General features: G+C 37.5%; 1 protein-coding gene across 1 annotated transcript in view; it reads left to right on the top strand.

Moving 5' to 3' along the window:
• The first annotated feature begins 205 nt into the window (after positions 1-205).
• LOC150097437 (glucose-induced degradation protein 8 homolog) overlaps positions 206-10584 on the top strand; it is a 96758-nt gene continuing 86379 nt past the window's right edge. The window contains exon 1 of the mRNA XM_090406795.1: positions 206-367. Coding sequence (XP_090262921.1) covers positions 346-367 — 22 coding nt within the window. The 5' untranslated portion in view covers positions 206-345. The remainder of the gene's footprint in view (positions 368-10584) is intronic.

Raw genomic sequence — 10584 nt, 5'->3', positions numbered from 1 at the left:
GATAGCCTCAAATTAACCGCTTCTCTGAATCACTGTCACCCGGTTGTATTTATACTCTTGTTGGCCTTAATTTCTTTGCTATCATTAGTAAAATCCCTACAAATACTGTACTAAGTTTGTTATTTTAAAGTTTCGTTTAGAGCTTACATGCTGACGTCCTCTAGCGATGATTGTTAGAAATGTGTCTGATGTTTTGATATTTTATTCATTTATGCGAAGTTTGTGCGGTGTTTGTGGTGTGTATAGGTTATAATTTTATATTGAAATTTGTATGATTGTGAAAATATTTCCACTATTAGTGACATTTAGTCAGTCAGAATTAACAAGACTACAAAATTACTGGCAATGACGCAGCATATTAAATCTCGTAAGTTTATTATTATGCTGTATTGTTGAAATTTGTATATTAAGTTTATTATAGCAAGTTATTTTTAATTTAATGTGCGCAATGAGTCATTGAAATCCATGGAGACATCTGATTAACATTAATAATAATATTAGTAATCTGATTTTAGAAATTTCAACTGTTTAAGAACAAATTTTTAATAAAGCCGTCATTTACACTAATTACATAAGGCAGGTTTAATTCATGTTCGTGTCTTTGCAGTTATTCGAAATAAGAGAATAGCTAAATAAATTTAATCCTTCAATATATCCGAAATCAAAATAATAATAATTATTATAAACTTGTCGCCCTCATTTGACAGAATGCCACATGATCTGATGCATCAATACAATGCAGCATGTTAAGTTGCATCCTACCGGTTTAGATATCAAGTTAGTGAAAGTGGTTGTCATATAGAGGTGTCAAAGAGTTGTGTATGGGGAAGAGCAGTATCATCAGAAAGGGAGGTTCACAAGTGCTGTTTCAGACTCAGTATTGGGATCCTTTCTCTTTAGCCTGTGTCAATTTTTGGTGATCTGTAGCTTGGAAGGGTTTTTAGTGATAGTTTTGGTGTTGGATTCTTCAGGAGGATTGGAATAAGGTGGAATGGTGGGTGAATGAATAGGGATATCATTATAATGCAACTAAATGTAAAATCTTATAATTTGAGATCCACCAATGGGTGTTTTTGCATACTCTATTCTCTTTTGGAAAGATAATGCCACTATGTATAAGTTGAAGAAGTTTTTGACTTTGTGCTCGGCTAAACTTGTCAAAAGTCAGTTTATCCTTGGTTGTTGGGAATAATTAGAACTTAGCATGGAAATTTAAGGAAAACACGTCAAAAACATTGTAAGCCCCATTCCAGCATCAGAACTTGAATTAAGATCAAACTCTGAACAAGTTGAAAATAATAACCTGTTATTTTAAATATTTTCCAGTGCCAGGTTGAAGGTCTTTTTTTTTACTTTTCTTCATTGTTTATTTATGTACTGATCAAAATTTCACTTGTGAAAACTAAGTTTGTGGCATTGTGGTTGATGAGAACCAGCACTGCTAAGTAAGTCTTGACATGTTTCTTGGTAGATTTATCATTTCAACAATGCAGTTCACTGCTGAGCAAACATTATATGTCTTATGGAGTTATAAAAATAACAATACGGATATATTCAGTATAATAAAATTATGGAGACAACTATCATACTGTAGTTATTTCAACTTGACATCAATTAACTTCAATGTATATACTATATATATGTGCACGCATACACACATATATTATTATTAATGTTACTTCCAAACCTCCATGGAGTACAGAGACTCATTGTGGGAGGTCAAATACTACAGACCACAATAACTATCTTACCTTGCTTTTAACACATTCAGTATTGGAACATTCACCACCCATTCCAGCAATGTATTCTACTCATTCACCACCTACCAAGCAAAAAATCTTTTTCACTCCACAAACTTTTTCACCCTAAAAAAAAAAAAACCTGGGTTCATTTCTATCACCAACTAAAGGAACATTTTTGAAGCCTTTCTTTGACTGTTTGCTGAGTTTGTTGGTCTCTGGAACGGGCAAGCAGGTTTTTTGTCCCTTAAACTTAAGAAAATTGACCGTAGAACCTGCACTGTCTCAGACAATAAATATATAGTGTTAAAATTAGGGACCACAGGATGGTGGCATTTGCCAACTATCTCTTCACTAGATGCTGTTTATAATTAGTGATGGTCTTGGCAGGGCCGTACTTACACTTTTCCTAAGGCAGGTAGGGCCTGAGCCACTGGAGTGCTCCTGGGTGCTGCCTCATTGTTTTGGGCTTCCAGCTAGAGCCTCATGTACCTGTGTATAAGTATGTCCACTGGTCTTGGGCCAGCTATCTGTGATTAGTTAGTGGTGGAGACTGAACTGCTCCTTCACTCTCCAAAATGAAGCCAGGGCTAAACGGTTTTTTGCCTACTCCCTATAAAGGAATTATAGGCAGTTTCAGATTTATTTTATTCACATAACCCTTTTACAGCTGCCAGGAATGACTGTAATTCTTATATCAGTATTATTCAATGCAGTAATTTTCCTGTATCTATTTCATAGGCTCCTCTCACCAGCTTATGTCTCAATCATATCACTCCTCCTCCTATCTGCCAAGGTTCTGAAGACCACATTCCCTAATCTCTCCTCATAATCAATATTACAGAGTCCTGAGACAGTCTTAGTTATTCATCTTTACACTCTCCCAAATGTTTCCTTATCACAGATATTACCAGGTGACCAGATCTTTGCAAAAATCCAAATGAAGCCTAATTAGCACCTTGTAGAGTGGAACTATCACCACCTCTTTACATGTTAGCATTCTTGGCATTATAACAACAATTTTTTTTGGGGTAATCCTTACAACATTTTCAATGTATCCCCAGGACTCCAGTTCCCTATCTACCAAGATGCCCAGATCCCATGCCTCCTTCACCTCCAAGCATAATTTCTCCACTATGGTAAATCTCATTCCATCTTTTCTGGACAAAGTGCATAACTTTACCCATAGCAACACTGAAATGACATCTGCATTCTTCAGCCCAAAGCACCAACTTATTCAAATTCTCTTGTAACAACAACATATCAGAATTTTCTGATATTACTATTCCTAATTTTTATTATATTAATTAATATTAATATTCCTAATTACAATAAGGTGACAGCTTCCTTGGACAGAGAGGAGAGGGATACACAGTAGCACACTTAGATTTCACAAAGGCTTTTGATAGATTACCGCATGATAAGTTGATAGTCAAACTAGCGAATGGAGTTGGATATTAGATTACTTCGTTGGATCAGAGACTACCTATCTGATAATTATCAGCAAGTTTTATATTGGGGCGCAATATCCAGGAAGAGGAAAGGGACTAGTGGTGTGCCTCATGGGGGTTTTAGGGCCATTGCTGTTTAACCTGTATGTTAATGATATTGGCGAAGATTTGGATGGGGATATTCAGTAATTTTCAGATGATGCAAAGTTGGGACGAACTATGAAGAGTAGAGAAGATGTTGTGGCCTTACAAGAAGACTTGAATAAATTGAGTGAATGAGCACGGAAATGGGGGATTCAAGTTCAATATTACAAAATGTAAGGTTTTAAAATTTGGGAAATGAAGATGGAATGTAGAATTTATGCTTGGTTGGGGACCTTGCCAAAATTGTGAGGACAACACAAAGAATTCTGGGAATGATGCAGAGGACACTGACTTGTAGAAGTAAGGAGATTCTTTTTCCATTGTATAAGGCTTTGATTAGGCCATACATGGACTTCTTTGTGCAGATTTGGTCACCTGGTTTTCAAAAGGACGAAGAGATGCTGGAAAGGGTCCAGAGACAACTTACTAAGGTAGTTTCTGATCTCTGGAATGTCAAATATGAGGAATGGTTGAGAAGATGCAATTTATAGAATCTAGTGGATAGGAGGAAGAGGGAGTGATATCATAGAGACCTACAAGTTAGTAAGGGGTTGTTATATGATCAGTGTTGGAGAGGTTTTACAGCAAACAGTGGGAGATCAGGGGAGAACCAGAGGACATCCCTGGAAGCTGTATAAGGAGGGTGTGTGAGCAGGGTAGCAAGGAGCAGGTTTTTTGCATGCAGAGTTGTGAATGGTTGGAATGCCTTGTCTGAGAGTGCGGTGTCTGCAGAGAATTTGAGTCTGTATAAGGCACGGTATGACGAGCTGTGTGTATGACAAAAGGACCTCCTAGAGTCTTTGACTCCATAGGATCTAGGGATGATGATAATAATTTAGCATCTTCAGCAAACATCTCCTTTCACAATGTGAACTATATATCATTGATATACAAGTTAAACAGCAGTAATCCCAGAAGAGAACCCTGGCACCTTTCTTTTTTGGGACACTGCACCCCCCATACACAGCGCTTTCTCTTATTAGTCAACCAGTCTTGTAACCTTACTTTACTTCTACCTTTTATGATGTTAAGGTTATTCTTAGACTTTGCAACCACAATCGTATCGAGGATAAGGGGGTTAGGCCTATGCTTCCCCGTGTGTGTGTGTGTGTGTGTGTGTAGATGTGTGTTCATGGGACCAGTTTGCCTGTTCAGGGGGGATGAAAAATCCAAGTTTCTGGGTGAAAAAGCCCCCCACCTCCATGAGACAAGCTAACTCATCCTTCGTCGAAAGAGACCAGATAAAGGTTCCTCATGTCGCTGACTGGAACCTACAGTGGCTTCAGTCTTGTCACCAAGCTACCAAATGATAGCTTGGTGACATCTTGCTCCATCTTGCCCAATTTCAGCAGTAGTTTGTTATGTGGTACTCCATCAAATTCTTTAGCAAAATCCAAGTAAGTCACTGTATAAGCATCTCTCCCATCCAATATGTTAGTCATCCTATTATAAAATGTAACAAAGTTACCAAAGCATGACATCTCCCTAACAAATCCATTGCTCTCACAAAAATCTCACTGCTACTCTATTCACTTAACTCTTGGTATGCATTTCCCATGCACTGTCAACATCTTTTATGCACAATTCATCAACCCAATGTATTGAATCTAGTTGACTACAGAGTTTCACCACCCCTCTTGATAACGCTTTCCTGCTTGACTAATTTCCAAATGATTTTCTCATGATCACTCTTACCAACAGGGCAGTGCTAATACCTCATTTTCAGCCACATCCTGCAAGGATATCACAAAATCCAACACCAATAAATCTTGTGTTGCTTCCATTACATGCTGCTTAAAACTTTGAGTCATAGACCTACTGGGACTTAAAGAATCCTGCGTCCTAACCATTTTTAGCTCTGTTTAAAAAATCGCTGTGCAGTATTTCTATGGAATATCCAAATAATTATTTTTTGTCTTTTAGTTATCATCTTTGACAGTTAATTGGAACAAAAATTTTAGTTGTACATGTGGTATGGGTTGCAAGAAATCAAAGTTTTTGAAAAAAAAATATAAAGTTAATTTTTTATTAACTTATAATTATATTTACTTCTTTAGTGTTCAAAATTCAACAAATTCAGTCAAAATATTGCTTAGATGTTACATAAATAATGAAAATTATAAATAAAATTTGTGTGTTATTATGATGAAAATTTCATTTTACATAGGGGTGTACATCACTATAATTATCCACTATTGGCCACAAAAGTTGAGTAGTAAATTATTGAATTAGGCCATTCAATTTTTGAAATGCAAGGCATATTGCATAACATTTTACATATATGAGGGCTGTTCAATAAGTAATAAGACTAATTTTACTGTCGCGAAACCACTCATCACAATATTAATTTCTGTGGAATAAAGAAATGTTGCTGTCTGAATTAAAAGAGGTTGATAGATGGCATATACGGGCTGATGTGCCAGAGTGTCACGCGACTAACCGCAAGCTTGTTTCGCCGTGCCTATGAGCCGTGACCAGTTGTCGAAATGGAATTGTCCTTCGAACAGCGTTATGCGATTAAATTTTGTGTGCGTTTGCATAAATCAGCATTGGACACTTTTAACATGATACGCGAAGCTTTCCACGATGAAGCAGTGTCGAGGGCAAGTGTTTTTCGCTGGCATAAAACTTTTAAGGAATTAAGGCAAAATGTGGAAGATCTTGAACGTCCATCACAGAGACAATGATCAACATAGCAGTGATTATCATCAAGGAGGATCGCAGAATTACAGTACGCCAGCTACATGTTGTCCTGAATATTTCTGTGGGAAGTGTTCACTCAATCATGGCTGAACATTTGGGACGGAAACGTGTTTGCGCCCGATGGATTCCCAAACTCTTGACACCGGAGCAAATGCAGCATCGAGTGGATGTGTGCACAGAATGGAAAGAAAGACTGGAACAAGAAGGCTACAACTTCTTAAAACGCATCATTACAGCAGATGAAGCTTGGTTGTATCACTATGACCCTACAATGAAACAACAAAGCAATGAATGGAAGTATCCGTCTTCGCCTCCCCCCCCCAAGAAAGCAAAAACTGTAAAATCGGCTGGTAAAGTTATGACCATAATGTTTTTTGATTACGAAGGCATTGTTTACCAACACGCTGTAAAACCTGGGAATACTGTAGACGGCTCATACTATGCGGATGTTTTACGGACAATGGTACAGCACGTCAAAAGGAAGCGTCCATTGCTGAAGAATGGCTTCTTATTGCACAACGATAATGCAAGGCCACATATTGCTGGTTGTGTAGTGGACGTTTTGCAGAACAACAACATAGATATCCTACCACACCCTCCATACAGTCCTGATCTCGCACCGTGCGATTTCTGGCTGTTTCCTCAGCTCAAGAAACCACTAAGAGGCCGCCATTTCGAAAGCAACAAAGCATGTGTAAAAGCTGCGGAGGCGGTTTTGAAAGAACTCTCAAAAAACGGACTTTCACATGTGTTTAAGAAGTGGACGCAATGTTGGGACAAATGCATCGCGTCTCACGGTAGTTACTTCGAAAAAGACCATGTAAATGATGATGATTAAAGGTAATCTGTTTTCTGTATAAAAATAGTCTTATAACTTATTGAACAGCCTATGTACATTTTGGGTGATATTCAGTTACCTTTTAGTATCCCACAGTATGCAACCAGGGTTGTCCAGTATATAAGCACGATACTGTTATAGCAAATAAAAATTGGAATATCAATGTTATCAATGTTGATAATGCAGATGATTAGATCACAAAAATTACTAGAAATATGTAGTAAAATAATGAAATATGGGCTGTTTTATACATCAGTGCATGTGCCAGTTGCGAGTCAGTCAAGTGTCTTTCTTTAGTGTGGAAATCTTCAAAACACACTCCTAGACAAAGTGGGATATCACACTGCTTGCAGTATAGTTATGTACTTTCTGTCCTGTCCTCGAGATGTTCATTTTACTTTTTCTGCATGCACTTTGCATTTCCTCTATCCTCTTCTTCCCTTACATCCTGGAGTGATGGGAATTACATATGGAAAATGATTTCTTCCAATAAGATGTCCACTTTTCTGAGGAACTGCAGGTTGATCAGCATCAGTGTCTAGCCCAGCTGATATCACAAGACCTTCAACTACTGCTTCAACATATTGTTGTGGTCTGATATTTCTGTGGGTTTTATTATATAATATATATGAGTTCACTATTGTGAGATCCAGGATGTGGATGAACAGTTTCTTCCACCATTTCAGTTGACAGCGATGGATGGAGTAATATGACCACAACTGATCACTACAATCTACTCTAACTTTGAATTTATTGTAGTCAGCAACAGCAGCTGGTTTTGTCTTCTGTGTTGACATCTCACATTAGTCTCCACCATCTCATCAGTATGTTTGGTGGATAGAATGTAGACATTTTGAACATCCCTCCATTTCACTGCTAGTAGGTGTTCTCGTCGTCTTGATACTCACTCTCCATTCTTCAGTTTTTGTTGGAAACCCTGTTATGGCATTTCACATCTATTTGGCATAACTGTCCCAACAGCTTTGGTACCATTTTGCCATAAATGATCAAAGAGGTTTGGACTTGAAAACAATCTATCTGTTTAGCCTCTGTTGTAATAATATGGAGTTGCGAGTCTGTCCACAACATTGAAAGCAGAATTGAAATCTTCCTTATCAGTGCTCCCTGTATAGACTTCACCTGTACACACATATCCAGATTTTGTCTCGCACAGCTGAAAAGGTTTCATGCCATATTTCTCTGGTTTTCCTTTATGAATACTCTGAAATGTACTTCCTCTGAAGCTACAAATCCTTTCATCAACTGTTAGTTCTTCATCTGGAGTGTGGAAAGTTTGTAAATCGTTGAGAAGTTTATTGAACACTGGACGAAGTTTGTACAGAGGGTCATGTCCAGGATTCCCCAAGGAATCATTGTCATTGTTATTGAGATGAAGGAAGGTCAGAATAGAAAAGAAGATATCTCGAGGGAAGTGGCAAATTTTGAATCATAAACGGGTTTGGTAGACCAATAATCCCTAATCGTGGGTTTCCTAACAAGGCCCATGTGCAAAATAATTGCCAGAAAATGTTTCATTTCTGATATGGTAACAGGTTTTCATCTTGAGAAGACTGAATGTTTAGATAATGGCCCTTTCCTTTTTTCTGCTGCAAGTTGTTGTGCAGCATATCTGTTGGTTTCAGTTTTCATATCAGATATAATATTGTTATTTACAAATGTTTCACAACCTGAAAAGGGGATAAATTTTCATTGATGTTGGATGCACGAGATACACCAGGTACATAGTGCCCTCATTTTTTCAGTTCAACTGTGCATTATTTGGTTGCCGACTGCCCCTTCTCCCCAATACTCATACGCCATGACCTTGCGTGTGATCTCAAACACAAATCGCTGGACGGCCTCGAATTTGGTCACCCCCCCCCCCCTTGTTCGAAGTTCTGTTTCACTGTCACTTGACTCGGAACTCACATTTGTGGGGAGATCTACTTCCTCTTGTTCTGGATCACTGTCTGCCCACTCATCTAATTCAGATGAGTGGGTAGACAGTGACAGTATATGTCGAGTATTTCCTCAAGCATTTGTTTTAATTTGCGTTCACTCAAGAACCGTTTTACACCCCTGCTTTGAGCACCAGTGGGTCTTGGTCTGTCCATGGTGACAGAGAAATTCAAACTGATCTCTCACGTCACAAGAAGAGAGTCGTGCATCCCTTATATTGTTTAGATTGGAGCAGTCAGAGTTGTGATGGTGTGATGTAATATTAACATGAACACGTGCAATCAGCCATTTGGCAGGCGTTATGATATACAGGTATCCCTTGCTTAACGCAGATTTGATTATCGCGGTGAAATTAATTGCGGCAATCCCTTGATATACATGGCAAGAGTTTTGATTAACGCACCTTTAAATTTACCACGCAAAATCATGCTCAAGCTATGAGGCTGCTAGCCTCGTAGTCATCCAAATTCTCTTAATGATCTGTGTGAGAATGTGAAAGTTTTATTTTTCCCACCAAATACAACATCATTGTTACAACCTATGGACATGAGCGTCATTGCAACTTTCAAAGCCTATTTTCTTAAAAAGACATTATCAAAGGTAGTAGAAACAACAACGGGAGAAAATGCGATTGCGCTTCATGAATTTTGGAAAAAATTTAACATTAAACACGCAACTGAGAACATTCGTGACTCGGGGGAGCAAGTTTCTTCTAGTTGCATGAAAGCTGTTTGGAAAAACCTTCTACCAGAATGTGCTAATGACTTAGGTTGTTTTCAAAATCCTGTGAACAACGTGGTCAAAGAAATCGTTGCAATTGGTGATGACCTCGGTTTTGATGGTGTTGATGCAGAAGATGTCAAAGAATTATTGGATTCAAATTCAAAAGATTTCAGTGACAACGATCTTCTTGAAATTGAACAATGCACATATGAAGACAACAAACAAATGGAATGTGAAGATGAGGTTCCAAAGGAAATAACAATCAAAGAACTGGATGGAATATTTCGCAGTTTAGAATCGCTTAAGCAGCAAGTATTGGATATGGATCCAGATGTTAATCGAAGAATGCTTGTTTGCCGAGGTCTGGAGAGTCAATTTGCATGTTGTTGTAGAATTTATGCTGATAAGAAAAAAACTAAAACTGTTCAAACGACTCTTTATAACTTTTGATTAAAAAAAATTGCAATAACTAATGTAGGTACAAGTATTTATTAAACATTTACTTTGCATTCATTTTTTATCTTTCCTAAAAGAGTACCATATAAAATGAACTATTAGTACAGTAATCAATCAGGGATGAATTGTACTTTTTACCATTGATTATTAGATTTGATTAATGCGATTTTGATATGCACGGTAACATCGAGGGATTAATTAACCGCGTTAATTGAGGGATACCTGTACCAATATAAATTCCCTTTTTTATTGATAAAAGTCAACCATCCTCATGGATAATGAAGCTGAAGGTTCAGATTTCACTACAGTACAGTCTGATAATGAATTTCAAGCATATTATTATTGTTTTTAGAATTTTTAATTTTGCGATGTAAATATACATTGATGGGATTCTGAGTTCACGTGTGATCGATGAATATTTACATCGATAGGACTCAAAGTGTTAAGATAGTTATCCTGAAAAAACTTGACAAATTCACTCCCCTTATTACCATACATGCTCCCTTCTTTCCAATCCACATTCCTATAATTAAAATCTTCCATTAGGATCATCTTCCTTTTACTTGCATAA

This window comes from Typopeltis vanoorti, chromosome 17, assembly GCF_054136105.1.
Source record: "Typopeltis vanoorti isolate ZY-2024b chromosome 17, IOZ_Tvanoo_1.0, whole genome shotgun sequence".
In the NCBI taxonomy this organism is placed as follows: Eukaryota; Metazoa; Arthropoda; class Arachnida; order Uropygi; family Thelyphonidae; genus Typopeltis; species Typopeltis vanoorti.
Note: the sequence above shows the minus strand (reverse complement) of the source record. Positions and strands in the feature narration are given on the sequence as shown.